General features: G+C 46.3%; 1 protein-coding gene across 4 annotated transcripts in view; it reads left to right on the forward strand.

Annotated features, from left to right (window-relative positions):
• The window catches only part of SLC39A4 (solute carrier family 39 member 4), a 148445-nt gene that overhangs the window by 39444 nt on the left and 90822 nt on the right, over nt 1–18179 (forward strand). For 2 of the 4 annotated variants that reach the window (XM_068237874.1, XM_068237876.1), the window contains exon 4: nt 1434–1623. The exons of the other annotated variants lie outside the window; for them this stretch is intronic. In XM_068237874.1, coding sequence (XP_068093975.1) covers nt 1434–1623 — 190 coding nt within the window. The remainder of the gene's footprint in view (nt 1–1433; nt 1624–18179) is intronic. 4 annotated transcript variants of the gene reach the window in all.

The raw sequence follows: 18179 nt of genomic DNA on the forward strand, positions 1-18179 counted from the left end.
GCTCTGTTGGTGGCAAGAAAAGGAGGTAAAATGCATTTGTGTGCTAAGTTGTATGGCCGTGCAGCACACTATTAAAGCTGCAGAGAACTGAATTGTAAAAGTCGCTTGATAACTAGGGGGGTGTAAGCCTGTGGTCCTTAACCACTTAAAGGATACCCAAACTGAGATTTGACATGATGAGATAGACATGTGTATGTACAGTGCCTAGCACACAAATAACTATGCTGTGTTCCTTTTTTTTCTTTCTCTGCCTGAAAGAGTTAAATATCAGGTATGTAAGTGGCTGACTCAGTCCTGACTCAGACAGGAAGTGATTACAGTGTGACCCTCACTGATAAGATTTTCCCATTTTTATCTCTTTCTTGCTCTCAGAAGCCATTTTCTGCTAGGAAAGTGTCTTATTGTTGGAATTTCTTATCAGTGAGGGTCACACTGTAGTCACTTCCTGTCTGAGTCAGGACTGAGTCAGCCACTTACATACCTGATATTTGACTCTTTCAGGCAGAGAAAGAGAAAAAGGAACACAGCATAGTTATTTGTGTGCTAGGCACTGTACATACACATGTCTATCTCATCACGTCACATGTCAGTTCGGGTATCCTTTAAGTACCAGTGGTCTCAGGGGTGTGACGGCTGATTTACCCATTCTTAATAACACCCTGGCGTCCCAAAAGTCCTCCCAAGTCTCGGGGAAACCTACCCGGAACTCACCACCATCATCTCCGATAATGACAAGACGCGCATCGGAGGCAGTGGCGAAGCTACGCCGCTTTCAGCATGCCTCCCAAGATGGCGCTGAGTGCTCCGATACCGCCAGCAGCACGGAGGCATTACTAGATGATGACTCCTTGCAGTCTCTACCTGATCTTAACCCTATGGAGCAACTGCTGGAGGGTGTTGCTGCCTGCCAGGCAAGTCTCGCTGCCATAACTGTCAAGTTAGAAGAGGTGCGCACAGACGTCTCCTTAGTGAGGCAGGATCTGCAAAACCTTCGGTCTCGCGTCTCAGATGCAGAAGGGCGTATTTGCGCCCTGGAAGACACTATGAGGCCCCTTCAGCCGGCCGTCACCACTGCACAGCAGCAGATCACTACACTGCAATCCCGACAAGACAATCTCGAAAATCGCAACCGACGATCGAATCTTCGTGTAGTGGGATTACCCGAAAAGGTCGAATGTAATAACCCTGAGCAATTTATTGAACATCTGCTTATTGATATGTTTGGCAAGGACACTTTTTCCTCTGTCTTTATCATTGAGAGGGCCCACCGGATCTCCCCACGGGTGCCGGCGCCGGGAGCATCTCCAAGAACTTTCATATTTAAAGTTCTAAATTACCGTGACAGGGATGCTATACTTAAAGCTGCCAGACAGAAGGGAGAGATCAAATATGAAAATGCTAGAATCTTGTTTTACCCTGATTTTTCCACCGAGGTTCAAAAACAACGAGCGCACTTTTTTGCCGCCAAGAAACGCCTGCGAGACCTCAACATCTCTTTTTCCATGGTTTACCCTGCAAAGCTACGGGTCATTGATGGAGACTGCACCCACTTCTTCACAGATCCCCGAGAAGTCTTTAAGTGGATCGAAGCTGACCCCCACAAACGGGCTCCTCCAGCGCCAGGTGATGCACCTTAAATCTGCACCTTTGTCCTTAACCTGTGTCTACATGATACCTCTAGCGCCTACTTGTTAAAGTGGACCAAAATTAAAAATATGAGATTTCAGAAATAAAATCTATTTTCTAAATTATAATAATAATTAGCAGCCTTTTTTCAGCTGTATGATGAGAAATATAAAATATTTTACATTTATTGGAGGAACCCCTCCCTTCCTTTCATATTGCCGGGACAGAATCCGGCAAACTGGTGGAATAGCAGGTGTCTGGCAAAGGAGGAATTGCTAATGGCTGCCACCTGTGTAACCCTAATTATGAAAAGAGAAGGGTGAAAAGCATGCACTGAAATTCTCATAGGCTTGAAGGAGTGTTTATTTATCTTTGTATGTGTCAGAGTGGTGCAACTAAATATATTGAATTAAAAAAAATGTTTGGTTTGGGTCCGCTTTAAGCTTTGTTACTAATAGACTGGCTCCCGTTGCTGCCAACTCATTTGCTGCAATATTTCCCTACCTCTATAGCTTAACTGAACATTATCATCTTATCAATCATCTTCTCATTACTTGATAACAATTTATATAGATCCTGCTGTGGAATCTGTCCGTCTTCTAGCAAGTCAAGCAGTCAGCATGACTCTGGGTTTTTTTTCCCAGTCCCAGTCTCATGCTGTGTGGAATCAGGTACTTTTGACTCACCACATAGCCATGCTAGATGTGCGGGTTTGCTGTTAACCTTGAATGGCTTCCATTGCTACTAATTCATCTCCACTGCTGCAGTAAGGATTTGGATCCTACTACTGTGAAATATGCTTATTTTTCAGCAAGCCAACATGACTCTGCTTGTACCAGTTTAACCCATATGCTCTATGGAGCCAGGCATTTCCGTTGTACTGTGTGTAGTTACTTTACATACGTAGTCCTTTTCCTTATAGAGTAGGTGCTGTATATTTAAATAGTCAGGGAGAAATCCCTTGTTATTTGCACTAATAGGTAACTCCTTTTGGGAATAATGATGGTTATATTTACTTATTTCTATATGCTGTTATATACATCTCATGACGCCAGGGATGCGTCCGTATTTTTCAATACATTCAGCTCAGCACGGCTGCTTCAAGTTACTCCACTCCAACAATTCATCGGATGCAAAGATTTCCTTACCTTGTGCTTCTGTTGTGTTGTTACCCCAGCCACCTAGCGAGATGCAGATTAACTGCACCTAATGGTTGACTTTCTGTTCAAAGTTATGGGTATAAGGCCCTGCTGATGCTTACAGTAGGGCAGGGTGGGAAAGGGTATGGGTATGTTGTGTTGTTCACTGCTGGTGTGTTATTGAGCATATATGTCTCCAAGTACTACTTCAGAAACTATTGGAAATGTGGTTACTTATATTTCCATAAACCAATTTATCTACTATTCCAGATGCAATGGCTTCTAAATGAACACTGATCACGTGGAACGTGAGGGGTATAAATGACAAAATGAAGCGGCAAACGTTATTAACCATTTCACAACTGAGGGGTTTTACCCCTGAAACACCAGCGCTATTTTTTACCTTTCAGCGCTGCCTCCATTGTAGTATTTATGTACTATGATTGGTTATTGGGGACTGGAGAGTCCCCATAACCAATCATTGTACTGCAGAGCCGGGGTGTGTGCGTGCGCGCGGGTCGCGGGGGCGCGTGATTGCGCGCTGCACATTTGTTTACGTTACATTGTTTTGAATGAAGACGGCTTCTGTTTAAAGCCGTCTTCATTCTACTCGCAATCGGCGAGGCTAATTGGATTTAGGAACGCTCGTTCCTAACATCCAATTAGTCACCTGCTGTGCGGGCTGGCTGGAGTGTGCGCGAGAGTTCCCCGCCCACTCCCAGCAAGTAAATAAACAAGTGCGCCTTTCTCCGTCCCTGGGGGTGAAGTGGTGCGCAGAGGGACAGAGAAATTTAGCACTGGGGGGGTGAAGTGGTTAACATATCTCTATAAGCAAAAGCCAGACATAGTTGCACTTCAAGAGACCCATGTTACAGGTAGCAAAATTCTTAGTCTCAGACGCGGATGGATGGGATGGACATATCATTCCACCTTTTCACAAATGTCTCGTGGGGTGTCAGTGTTAATAAATAGAAAGCTACAATTAATTATTATGTTAAGATTAACCCCTATGGTAGATTCAAATTCATCAACTGTAAGATAGCTAACAATCCTCTTTTGATTTTGGCACTCTATATCCCCCCTCCATACACTTGACTTCACTTTAATTAAAGAAGGCCTAGCATTCATGTTACTATATCCCATGATTCCAGCTGTATGGATGGAGGATTTCAATGCTGTCCAAAACCCGAAATTTCCTAGGCTTCCACCTCAAATAGATAAAGAAACCTAATTTTCTTTGCTCCTTGTTGAAATTGATATGTTAGATGTATGGAGGCACATGTACCCAAACAATCCAGGTTTTACTTGTACATCAGCTACCTACAAAACTTTGTCTAGGCTTGATCATGTCCTCGCTTCGACCTAATGTTCTTCCTAACGTGATTGATATTAAAATTTTGCCACGGCTGGTATCGGATCATTCACCCGTACAGGTAATTCTTAATTGGGGCCTTCCTCCTCCACCTAAATTATGGAAATTCAACCCATTCTGGCTTGAGCTTATAGATTCAGATGATAAAATAACTAGGGATATAGCCCAGTTTTTACATATACATAGAGACTAGGAAAACCGGGGACTAGTGTGGGATACCTTGAAAGCCTACTTGCGGGGAATACTGATGCGAGCTGTGGCAACTTATAAGAGAACTAACTCTCAGAATGAGAGCAATCTTCAAACACAAGTTCTGACATCAGAACAAAACTACTTGCAGAACCCATCGCCAGTCCTCTATGAGGAATGGCAAAAGTTAATGCGTAAACTAGCCAAATACAGTGAGGAAAGGGCAAAGTCGTCTATCTTCTTCAAAAAACAAGCATTCTATGAGCAAGGGGAGCGTACTGGTATGTTACTAGCTAATATCTCAAAGAGTTATTCTTCCCCACCTGTGATATCCTTCATCTTGAATACTGTGGGAGTGGAAGAGAGAGGCCCTGAAAAAGTCAACCAGGTTTTTAAAGACTAGTATTCGGATCTATATAAATCTAAATCCCCAGCCAGTCATGCTGACTCTGAGATATATCTCTCTGAAATATCCCTCTCTAGACTCACCCCTGAACAGAGACAACAGCTTGATGAGCCTTTTACAGCTGCAGAACTTGAAATAGCCATAGCTAGTTTCCCAAACAAAAAAGCACCCGGGCTGGATGGCATCCCTGTCGAGAGCTATAAAAAATTCTCAGAAGATTTAGCTCCCATGCTCCTTTAATTGTATGATGAAGCATATAAAAAGGGAATACTACCACCCTCTATGCGCGAAGCCTTAATAGTGGTAATACCCAAACCAGGGAAAAATCCTTTATTACGTGAGTCTTATAGACCCATATCCCTCCTTCCAGTAGATGCTAAAATTCTTGCGAAAGCGTTAGCCATTCGCTTGAATGGAGTCATTGTCATTAATACATCCAGATCAAACTGGATTCATGCCAGGGAAGAGCACAGCCATAAACATTCGCAGGTTGATGGCAAACTTACAGTGTTCTCACTTACATGCAGGTCAACGTGCTGTGGAGTCGCTAGACATGGCCAAGGCCTTTGACACTGTGGAATGGCTTTACTTACAAGCTACGCTCTCTAGATTTGGTTTTGGGGACAAATTTATGAGATGGGTCAGTATACTTTGAACGGATCCCCATGCGCGTATATGTACTAACTCATGGGTATCTGAATCTTTTGGTTTAGAACGTGGAACTCGACAGGGATGCCCGCTCTCCCCCCTCCTGTACGCCCTTGCAGTTGAACCTTTGGCTTGCCGTATTCGTGCACACACTGGCATAGTAGGCCTGCTTACTGAACATACTCAAGAAAAGTTGTCTATGTATGCGGACAATACGATTTTATACTTGGCGGACCCGGACCATCTCTCTCACTTGCACTAGATATTATTCAGGAGTCGGGATATTACTCTGGCCTTCAATTAAATAAAGATAAGTCAGTGGTTCTATTAATAGACTGCCCATCGACCCTGTTTCTTTAACAGTCTCTCCTCTGCAGAATGTGAGCTCTTTCAAATATCTAGGGGTAACTATACAGCTAGATCCTAAGAAATATTTAACAAATGAGGTTTATCCGCTACTCCAACTTGTTAAGAGACAAAAGCAGAACCTGGACTAAATTACCACTGTCAGTGGCAGGCAGGGTAAATCTGGCCAAAATGGTACTCTTACCTAAAATCCTTTATATTTTCCATCACTCTCCCATTTATCTTACACAGCACTTTTTTAAGAAGCTACGCTCTCTACTACTTAGTCTGATCTGGTGCAATGGTAGAGCCAAACTTAAATATTTAGTTATGATGCAAAAACCCCAACGGGGAAGGCATTTCAGAAATATTACATTGCCGCCCAGCTACATCAGGTAGCTGTGTGGTTTACCTCTGATGTTTTGTATAATCCAGAATTGTACAGTTATGATATTGACCCCCAGCACAGCTCTCTAGCATTAAACTTAATGAGGGGCACTTTTTACTCCCCTTTGGGAAAACCCTAAAATCCCTGAATTCTCTAAGCTCCTTGACACACATATATGGGTTTCCAAAGGTATAATCCTCCTTGGCCAGATCCTACAAAATGGAAAATTGCTCTCACTCTCAACCTTAATGGCTAAATTTGCGTTGCCTCCACACTATGCATTTAGGTATTCTCAACTTCATGACGCTTACATTACCCAATTTGGGTCTGCCCACGTCTCCATCTTTACTTCAGAGATTATGAACCTGATCAAGAATGGACAAACAAGACACATGATTGGTACCCTTTATTCTGTTCTCATACACCGCAAAGCTGATACTTACAACACCCCCTCAAGAGATAAATGGGTTGCATGTGGCTTAACTCTAGAAGATCATGATTGGGAGGATGTCCTATCAGCAGTAAGATTAGTCTCTCCCTGTATAAGGGAAAGGCTTACCCAACTCTACATCATCCACCAGACGTATCTTACCCCAGGTAAAGTGGCTAAATTTGTCACAAACCGCTCTGATGAATGCCCTAAATGTCTAACACCCAATCCAACTTTCTTCCATCTGATTTGGGAATGTCCACCTGTTGCTACATACTGGTCACAGGTAATACCGTTTCTCCATGATAAAATGGGATGCCCAGTCACACTTGAACCTGCATTATGTCTTCTTGGCCTCATCACTGATGAGGATATCCAAAACAATGATAAATTATTTATGTCTCAAACCCTCTTTCAAGCTAGGCAAGAAATTTCCCTTAAATGGCTCTCAGCAAACCCCCCACTATTTGCAGACTGGGTGGATAATATGATCTCATATAAGAAGCTGGTCTATATACATAGGAAGGCTCCCAATACATTTCAGCTAATATGGGACAGGTGGATAGACAGACAAGCATCCTCTTTATAGTCTGAAATAGTATATATATGGGATGTTATATATTTGATATATGTGCTGCATACTCTGTTGGAACTTACTTTGTAACATGTCAGCTGTACCCCCTTCTATTATGTGATACCCCATTGCACTGAATATTTATACTGGACTAAGTGACCTTACAGTGTCTTTTTTTATGTCTAATGTTCTGAACTTTATGCTTGAATTCTGCCTCACACCGGCAGTGTTGTATCATTAGAGATGGCCCGAACGCTTCGACCGCGAACCGATTCGCGCAAACTTCAGTGGTTCGCATCTGAGGTGAACCGTGAACTAAATGCGAGTTCAACCCGCCCCCTTTACTACATCATTAGGCTCAACTTTGACCCTCTACGTCACAGTCAGTAGACACATGGTAGCCAATCAGGCTACACTCCCTCCTGGAGCCCCCCCCCCCCCTTATAAAAGGCAGGCAGTGTCGGACCTTTCCCTCACTTGTGGGGCTGCAGTAATTAGAGAAGGAAGATGTTGCTGCAGAGACATTAGGGAAAACTTAGTTAGGCTCTTGTTAGGCTTGTTGGCTTGCTCCTTGCTGATTCTTATTAGACAGCTGCACATTTGTAATACCAATCACTGCATACCTGTTCATGTTTACTGCACCTGCGTGACAGAAGCACGCAGTGTTATATACCAGTCACTGCACCTGTTCACGGTACCTGTGTGTGTGACAGCTGCACATTTGTAATACCAATCACTGCATACCTGTTCATGTTTACTGCACCTGCGTGACAGAAGCACGCAGTGTTATATACTAGTCACTGCACCTGTTCACGGTACCTGTGTGAGTGACAGCTGCACATTTGTAATACCAATCACTGCATACCTGTTCATGTTTACTGCACCTGCGTGACAGACGCACACAGTGTTATATACCAGTCACTGCACCTGTTCATGGTACCAGTGTGTGTGACAGCTGCACATTTGTAATACCAGTCACTGCATACTTGTTCTCTGCACCTGTGTGACCGCACGCTGTTTTATATACCAGTCCATGAATACCTGTTAACTCAACCTGTGTGACAGCTGCACATTGTATTGTAATACCAGTCACTGCATACCTTTCACTGCACTTGCACTTGTGTGAATGCACATTGTATTAGTCAAGTCAGTGCATACCTTTCATTTCATCCCCCCCCCCCCACAATATGGACAAAACAGGCAGAGCCAGAGGCAGGCCACCCGGCAGGTCTGTTCGAGGTCGTGCTGATGTGATTTCATGCGGCCCTGGACCAAGGGCAGTGCTCAGAAGAAGGCACACGTGCCATCAACTCCCAAGATGGTCAGGACGTGGTTGACTATTTAACACAGAACACCTCATCTTCTGCAGCCACCAGTGCTACTCCAAGCACCAAATCCGCTACATTTGACACTTCGCAGGAGTTATTTGGTGGGGAGTTCACTGATTCACAGCCATTATTGTTACAACAAGATGAAGGCGCTAAGCACGTTACACCACCTCATATATCTAAATTAGGCGACACTATGGACGTAAGGTGTGAGGAGGAGGATGATGAAGTACCTGCTGTTGGTGCAGTTTTGGAGGTTTCTAATACAAGCGAAGCTGGGAAGGATGATGATGATGATACTGCCATGGATGCCATGTGGGATCCTAATAAACAAGATGACCAAGGGGACAGTTCAGAGGGGAGTCAGAGAGGAGTAGGAGGAGACGAGTTGCTGAAAGAAGCAGGGGGAGCTTCTATGTATAGCCACCTATGGACAGCCAGCCAACATGCCCTTCAATGTCAGCTGCTGATGCCACCTTAGTGCCATCACCCCAGGGCTCAGCGGTGTGGAAATGTTTTTGTGTGTCTGCCTCAGATAAGAGCAATGCCATCTGTTCTCTCTGCCACCAAAAATTGAGCCGTGGAAAGGCCAACACCCGCGTAGGGACAACTGCCTTACGAAGGCACATGGAGAAAAAGCACAAACTGCAACAGGAAGACCACCTGAGGAAAAGCAGCACACAAATGCAAAGCCACCCTCCTTCTCCTCTTCCTCCTTCAGGTGCATCATCTTCAGCCGCTTTCTCCCTTGCACGTTCACAGCCACCCTCCTCCACTCCGCCTCTCACCTTGAGCAGTTCCTGCTCCTCTGCCCACAGCAGCAGCCAGGTTTCCGTAAGGGAATTCTTTGAGCGGAAGAAGCCAATGGGCTTGATTAACAAAGCGGTGCTAACTGTTAGCACGCCTGTGAAAACCTCCTTAGCACATCTAAACAAGCTTTTCGCGCGCAAAACTTTACGCGCGCAAAACTTTATGCGCACACTGCACAGAGCGCAGGGCACTCCGCGCGAAGTTCCCATTAAAGCCTATGGGACTTAGCGCGCGCAGAGGACTTTGCGCGCGCATAGGACTTTGCGCGCTGTACTTAGCGCGCGATCTGATTGAGAAAACCGGTGCTAACCTACTTAGCACCCTGGTTAGCGCGCCTAAAGACTTTAGACGTGCTAAGTAGGTTAGCACCGCATGGTGAATCAAACCCTATGTCCGCCAGTCACCCCCTTGTCCAGAACTGTTAGCTCGCCAGCTGTTACCATACCAGCTGGTGGACCTTGAGGCCTTCCGAAAATTTGTGGCGATTGGGACACCGCAGTAGAAGATAACAGGCCGCAATTGTTTTTCTAAAAAGGCGATACCAAAACTGTACCGTGATGTTGAAAGGCAAGTGGTGTCATCTCTGGCAGACAGCGTTGGGTCAAGGGTCCATCTGACCACGGATGCCTGGTCTGCAAAGCCCGGTCAGGGCAGGTACATTACTTATACTGCACATTTGGGTCCTTCCTTGGATGTGTGGTGGTAGCCGTTTCTCAGGCTCCCACTCCGGACCGGAATCGAACCCTGATTCCCCGGCCATTACCCGTGGTCACCATGGTACTGAGAAAGTAATATGGAAAGTTTATTAGTCACACAGTTGAATGAATGGCAGACTTGCCCTCCATAACAGATTCTCGTTAAAGGTACTGAACAGCCAGCAGAAAAAGTAATTTAAAAAAATAGATGTAAGCTTTAACAATGGTAGAGAAAGAACCATTGAAAGTTGATAAGGCACTCAGACATTACCTGACATCACTGAGGAAAAGCAATCTCGCCATGGTGCGCACCAGTCCAGCACAGCCGTCACAACACAAACAGCTGTTTGCGGTGCGTTACACAGTGAGTTTGGTGTGTCAGTTTTTTCCCCGGGACTTTTGGCATGTATCCCACTCCGCCATGCCCCCGTCCAGATGTTAGACCCCTTGTAACATCTTTTGCATCACTTTTGTGGCCAGCATAAATGTTTCTAGTTTTCAAAGTTTGCCTCCCCATTGAAGTCTATTAGTGGTTTGAAAGTTTGCGCAAAACCAAACTTTTTCGGAAGTTCGCGTTCGAGGTTCGCGAACCTAAAATCGGAGGTTCGAGCCATCTATATGTATCATTACCTTGACATTCAAATAAACTTCTCTTTGGGTTAAAAAAAAAAGTACCAGCGGTCTCTGCCCCCTTAAAGAGAATCTGTACTCTAATATTCTTACAATAAAAAGCATACCATTCTATTCATTATTTTCTCCTGTGCCCCTCTGTGCTGTTTCTGCCACTCTCTGCTGCAATCCTGGCTTGTAATTAACAGTTTTAGGCAGTGTTTACAAACAAACTAACCAGCTTCTAATAGGCTCAGCTAAGCATAGTGTGTGAGTCATTCAGAGTGTGCAGGGGGCCTGCAGAGGGTGTGTATCGCTTCTACCAATCACAAGCAGCCCTGCACATTCCACACAATCAAGCCTTAGCCCGACAAACAGGACAGAGGAAAGATACATTGATTTATTACAGAGACAGTGCAGTTAGGAAAGACTGCAGTAAGCCAGAGCAGATTAGAACAGGCATAGGAACTTATAGGATAGAAGAACTAAGGCTGAAAAATTTGTTACAGAGTCTCTTTAAAGCTAATGTAACCCCTGTTTAAAAAAAAAAAAAAAGTCAGATACTCACCTAAGGAGAGGGAAGGCTCGGTCCTAATGAGCCATCCCTCTCCTGGTGCCCTCGGTGCAACGCTGGCTCCTCCATTCTCATCCCACGCCAAGGGGACTTCAGAAGTCTTCGGGAGCCGAGTCCTCCCGAAGACAGGCGGCGCACACGCGAGTGCGTCATAGAGGGCGCGTGCGCAGTGTTATTGCGGCCCGTCTTCGGGAGCACTCGGGCTCCCGAAGCATTTCCGAAGCCTCCCTTCGGCCGGGAGACAGCGGTATTTGACCGAAACGGTCGAATACCGCTACGGGGGAGCCAGGACAGCAGCGGGCACCGGGAGAGGAGAGGGAGTGCATAGCTCCCAACTGTCCCTCTTTCGGAGGGACTGTCCCTCTTTGGGAGCTCTGTCCCTCTGTCCCTCTGCCCTCCTCATTTGTCCCTCTTTCAGGACTTTGTCTCTCTTTCTATGTAAATATAGATATTTCTGTACTAAAAATGTGTTTTACTCTAAACTTTATTCCCATCCTTTACATTGATACATTACTAATTTTAATTATGAAGGAAAATGAACCAGGATAGAAAGGACCAGTGTGGATTGAATTATAAAACATATTTTTCTTATGAAATGTTCAGGACTTTGTCCCTCCTTTCTATGTAGATATATATATATATATATATATATATATATATATATATATATATATATATATATATATATACCGTATATACTCGCAAGCAAGCCGAATTTTTGACCCCCAAAAAGTGGGTCAAAAGTTGGGGGGTCGGCTTGCTTGCGAGTGTTTAAAAAAAATGAAGCCCCCCCTCCGCTTTCCCGCTCCCCCCGCGGCCGCCGCTGCTATTACCTTAGCTCGGCGACGCTTCTATCCCCCTGTCCTGCTCGTATAATCCACAGCAGAGCGCCCCACGGCTGCTGCTGTGATGAGGGAGCCATAGAGAGAGAGTGGTTCCCATAGTAACGGCGATACACATCGCCGCTACCGGAAGCCGCTCTCTCTACGGCTTCCTCCCTCATCACAGCAGCCGCCGTGGGGCGCGCTGCTGTGGATTATACGAGCAGGACAGGGGGATAGAAGCGGCGTCGAGCTAAGGTAATAGCAGCAGCGGCCGCGGGGGGAGGGGGGAACTTCACTATACTACCTACACTGGGCACTATACTAGCTATACTGGGGCACGTTACTAGCTATAGTGGGCACTATACTAGCTATACTGGGGCATGTTACTAGCTATACTGGGCACTATTGTGGGCACTATACTAGCTATACTGGGGCACGTTACTAGCTATACTGGGCACTATTGTGGGCACTATGCTAGCTATACTGGGGCATGTTACTAGCTATACTGGGCACTATTGTGGGCACTATACTAGCTATACTGGGCACGTTACTAGCTATACTGGGCACTATTGTGGACACTATACTAGCTTTACTGGGGCATGTTACTAGCTATACTGGGCACTATACTAGCTATACTGGGGCATGTTACTAGCTATACTGGGCACTATACTAGCTATACTGGGGCATGTTACTAGCTATACTGGGCACTATTGTGGGCACTATACTAGCTATACTGGGGCACGTTACTAGCTATACTGGGCACTATTGTGGGCACTATGCTAGCTATACTGGGGCACATTACTAGCTATACTGGGCACTATTGTGGGCACTATACTAGCTATACTGAGCACGTTACTAGCTATACTGGGCACTATTGTGGGCACTATACTAGCTTTACTGGGGCATGTTACTAGCTATACTGGGCACTATACTAGCTATACTGGGGCATGTTACTAGCTATACTGGGCACTATACTACCTATGCTGGGCACTATACTAGCTATACTGGGGCACGTTACTAGCTATACTGGGCACTATACTACCTACGCTGGGCACTATACTAGCTATACTGGGGCACGTTACTAGCTATACTGGGCACTATACTGCGGCACGTTATTAGCTATTCTGTGGCACGTTGCTAGCTATACTGGGCACTATACTACCTACACTGGGCACTATACTAGCTATATTACTAGCTATACTGGGCACTATACTGAGGCAAGTTACTAGCTATACTGGGCATTATACTAGCTATACTGGGCACTATACTAGCTATACTGGGGCACTACCTACCCATACTGGGCACTTTACTAGCTATACTGGGGCACCACCTACCCACACTGGGCACTATACTAGCTATACCGGGACACACTGGGGGGAATCACACGGACAGCATTTCCTACCCCCGGCTTATATGAGGGTCAATCATTTTTTCCTGGTTTTCCAGGTAAAAGTTGGAGGGTCGGCTTATATGCGGGTCGACTTGCTTGCGAGTATATACGGGGTATATATATATATATATATATATATATATATATATATGTATATATATATATATATTCTCCTAAAAAATTTGTTTGACTCCAAACTTTATTCCCATCATTTAAATTGATATATTACTAATTTTAAAATGTTAATATGCAGGAATATGGACCAGGATAGAAAGGACAAGTGTGGTTTGAATTATAAAAAATATATTTTTCTTATATGTAGGTAGAAAAAAACAAAGTCTTGTAAAAGTAATACCTATTAATGGCTAACTGATAAAGTTAAGTAATGCAAGCTTTCTGGGATCTAGTCCTAGTGTTTTTTTCTACCTACATATATTGTTTGGCTAACACGGTACAGAAATATATTTTTCTTATGAAATCTTTATAGTATGCGTGACTAGGGGTGTGACGGGGGTGTGATTAGGGGTGTGGCTTAAGTGTCCCTTTTTCTCATCTCAAAAAGTTGGGAGGTATGGGAGTGCTCTATCGGACCCAGAGCCTCCCTCTCCTTAGGTGAGTATCTGACTTTTTTTTTTAAAACCGGTTCCCATTAGCTTTAAGGACCAGAGACCGCTGGTACAATACCGCCATCACCGACCGCACGCCGGGATCATCCTGACATATGACGGCAGAGTCATGTGAGCCGGTCAGGAGCCGCTTTAATTGGCTCCTGACTGTGCCTATCAATGTAAGCCAATGTGAGCAGCTTACATTGATAGACACGGCCAGGAGCCAATGAAATCGGCTCCTGACCGGCTCACATGGCTCTTCCGTCATAGAGACAGGCAAAGCCAGTGAGCTGCGGCGAGAGACACCGGGTTTGAACGCCACGATCGGCAGGGAGCGACAGAAACGGTGGATGCGTGCTGCGGGCGGTGATTGAAATCTACGCCATGCCAGCCAGGAGCCCACCAAAACAGGGCGTAGATATCAATCACCATGGTCCTAAAGTAGTTAAGTGGTTAAAAAAATATGCAAAACGCCCATAGTGTGAACAAGCCCTTAGTGTCTGTTCTTATTGCTTGTGCATGGACAATGCATAATATCACATTCCTTCTTCTGAACACCGAACCTGATATTTGATTTGTCATTCTGACTAATAAGGGATAGTGCAGGAGACAGACGAGGACTATCGAATCTACCATCTACCTGTGACAGATTCACTACCGGTAATATATTCTGTTAGTGTGTTACATCGGTATAAAACTTTAGTGTTGGCTCATAAAGCGATGAAAAGAACATGAACTTCGGAACTAGGAGATAACAGAGAATGGAGGCTCTAATAAAGTTATTGCCGTATACAGTATATTGGTGTGGAACTCTGCATAGGATCTACTGGAAAAGAATGACTATGATAATGCCACCCAAAATGGAGAGTTCAGCTCTGAGTGGAGCATACTGTATTTAGTCACTTCTAAACAGCATCTGTCAGAACAAACTTAAAGTCATTGGGAATCATAGAGCAAAAAATTAACCAGATGCTTAACTAAGGAGAGGGAAGGCTCTGGGTCCTATAGTGCAGGGGTCCCCAACCACCGGGCCGCGGCCCACTGCCGGTCCGTGGGCAATTTTGCACAGGGCCGTTGCGGGTCTGGCCTCTCGCTCCCCTCCCCCCGCTGCCGCCACTCCTGATACGTTATGAGCTGGCGGCCGCTTTCTCTCTTATGTTCCCTGGCCCTCTCCTCCGTGCAGCATCTATATATATAATAGACTAAGTGCCTCAACCTTCAAACAAGAAGAAGAAGTACTTTGCATGAGAAAATTTATGCGTGCTCAAACACCAAGTTTAAGGCCTCTTTTCCACGGACTGTTGAGCTGTGTGCTCAGCAAGCAGTTACCAGGCAGCAGTGAGCAGATACCAGGCAGCAACAAGCAGTTACCAGGCAGCAGCAAGCAGTTACCAGGCAGCAGTGAGCAGATACCAGGCAGCAACAAGCAGTTACCAGGCAGCAGCAAGCAGTTATCAGGCAGCAGTGAGCAGATACCAGGCAGCAACAAGCAGTTACCAGGCAGCAGCAAGCAGTTACCAGGCAGCAGTGAGCAGATACCAGGCAGCAGCAAGCAGTTACCAGGCAGCAGTGAGCAGATACCAGGCAGCAACAAGCAGTTACCAGGCAGCAGCAAGCAGTTATCAGGCAGCAACAAGCAGTTACCAGGCAGCAACAAGCAGTTACCAGGCAGCAGCAAGCAGTTACCAGGCAGCAGTGAGCAGATACCAGGCAGCAACAAGCAGTTACCAGGCAGCAACAAGCAGTTACCAGGCAGCAGCAAGCAGTTACCAGGCAGCAGCAAGCAGTTACCAGGCAGCAGCAAGCAGTTACCAGGCAGCAGCGAGCAGTTACCAGGCAGCAGTGAGCAGTTACCAGGCAGCAGTGAGCAGTTGTGAGAGTTTGAGAGCCATTTCACTGCCTATTCACAGTCCATGGAAAATAGGCCTTACCCTAGCAAGTCTGACATTGCAAATCTGGCCTAATTGGATTTTCATGAGGCAATGCTCATGCAAATGCATGCACAAACCAATACCACAAAGCAGTCACCCTGCTACATGCTACATTAGCACTAACCGGCTTAGTGCACACCAGAGCGGTTCGGCAGCATTTTGCGATCCACTTGCGGCTGCGGATACGCTTGGGTAATGTATTTCAATGGGCTGGTGCACACCAGAGCGGGAGGCATTTTGCTGAAACGCATACTCCCGAGGTGAGGCATTTTTTGGATTGCGGAGGCGTTTCTGCCTCCAATGTAAAGTATAGGAAAAACGCAAACCGCTCTGAAAAACGGCAGTTCAGAGTGGTTTTGCAGGCGTTTTTGTTACAGATGCTGTTCAGTAACAGCTTTACTGTAACAATATATGAAATCTACTACACCAAAAACGCTTTACAAAACCGCAAAATGCTAGGTGAAATGCTACAGAAAAATAAGAAAAAGCGTTTCAAAATCTGCTAGCATTTTGCGGATCTGCTAGCAGTTTTTGGTGTGCTCCAGGCCTCCAGGAGCGCCACGGGGAGGATTCCCAATGCCCCCTTTTTATACAACTGGGGGGACCGCAGGGTCCCAGGCTCTCTCACTGCCTGGAAACCACAGCGGTACCCCGGAGGGGGAGGCTGGGTGGCGTGGACGACCCCCCTCCCAAGTGTGGCCAGCGCCGGGGAGAGCCGTCTGCACCCACCTCCCAATATTAAAAACAGGCACTTACCTTAACGTCCATTGCGTTCTGCTACATGCGCATTAATTTGGGGGCACCACATGAGAAAGGAGAGAAGCATGGGTCACCCCGAGCTTTAGAGCTCAGGGCTGGCTCACATACAGCACTCCAGAGGGGGGGGGGGGGGAGGACAGGCGCACTCACTCCAGGGTTCACATAACCGGAGCAAGCCATCCACCACCTGCCTCCAAAGGATACAAACTGCACAAAATGCTTTCCATGAGACAATTAATGCGCATGTAGCAGAACCCAATGGACGTTAAGGTAAGTGGCTGTTTTTAATATTAGGAGGTGGGTGCGGACGGCTCTCCCCAGCGCTGGCCACGCTGGGGGGGGGGGGGGGGCGGCTGCGCCACCCAGCCTCCCACTCCGGGGTGCCGCTGTGGTTCCCAGGCAGCGAGAGAGCACTTTGCAGTATTGGTTTTTTGACCCTGCATAGTTTGGCATGCGAAAGCAAATGCATATTTGCATGAGCATTGCCTCATAAATAGCCAATTAGGCCAGATTTGGAAAGCTAGACTTGCTAGGGTTAAACTTGGTGTTTGAGCACGCAAAATTTTTCTCATGGAAAGCATTTTTTGCAGTTGTATCCTTTGGAGGCAGGTGGTGGATGGCTTGCTCTGGTGGTGTGAGCCCTGGAGTGAGTTGTCTGCGCCTGTCCTCCCCCCACCCATGCTTCACTCCTTTCTCATGTGGTGCCCCCAAGTTAATGTGCATGTTGCAGAACGCAATGGACGTTAAGGTAAGTGCCTGTTTTTAATATTGGGAGGTGGGTGCGGATGGCTCTCCCCGGCGCTGACCACACTTGGGGGGGGTGCAGCTGCGCCACCCAGCCTCCCCCTCCGGGGTGCCGCTGTGGTTCCCAGGCAGTAAGAGAGCCTGGGACCCCGCAGTCCCCCGGTTGTATGGGGGCATTCGGAATCCTCCCCGTGGCGCTCCTGGATAGTGCTAATGTAGCATGAACTAATACCCGCAGGGCGATCGCTTTGCGGTATTGGTTTTTGGACCCTGCATAGTTTGGCATGCGAAAGCAAATGCATATTTGCATGAGCATTGCCTCATGAATAGCCAATTAGGCCGGATTTGCAAAGCCAGACTTGCTAGGGTTAAACTTGGTGTTTGAGCACGCATACATTTTCTCATGGAAAGCCTACTTCTTCTTGCTTCAAGGTTGAGGCACGTACTCTATTAGATAGATAGATGCGGCGTATGCTACGACGTGGGTTGGCTAGTCTTCTATAATAGCAGCGCTTCCCGCGGCTGCTGTAAGGAAGGGAAGGAAGCGGAACAGCGGTTCCCATGGTAGGAAGCCGCTTTCTCGCTTCCTTCCTCTTTACAGCAGCCACGGGAAGTGCTGCAGTTATAAAAGATGCTGCAAAGAGGAGAGGGGTCACCAGGGAATATAAGAGAGGAAGCGGCCACCAGCTCGTAATGTAACAGGAGCGGCGGCCGCGGGGGGAGTGGGCACTCAGGGCACCTATTCTAACTACACTGGGGTAAATATACTAGCTTTACTGGGGTATTTATA

This window comes from Hyperolius riggenbachi, chromosome 5 (assembly GCF_040937935.1).
Source record: "Hyperolius riggenbachi isolate aHypRig1 chromosome 5, aHypRig1.pri, whole genome shotgun sequence".
NCBI classification, from domain to species: Eukaryota; Metazoa; Chordata; class Amphibia; order Anura; family Hyperoliidae; genus Hyperolius; species Hyperolius riggenbachi.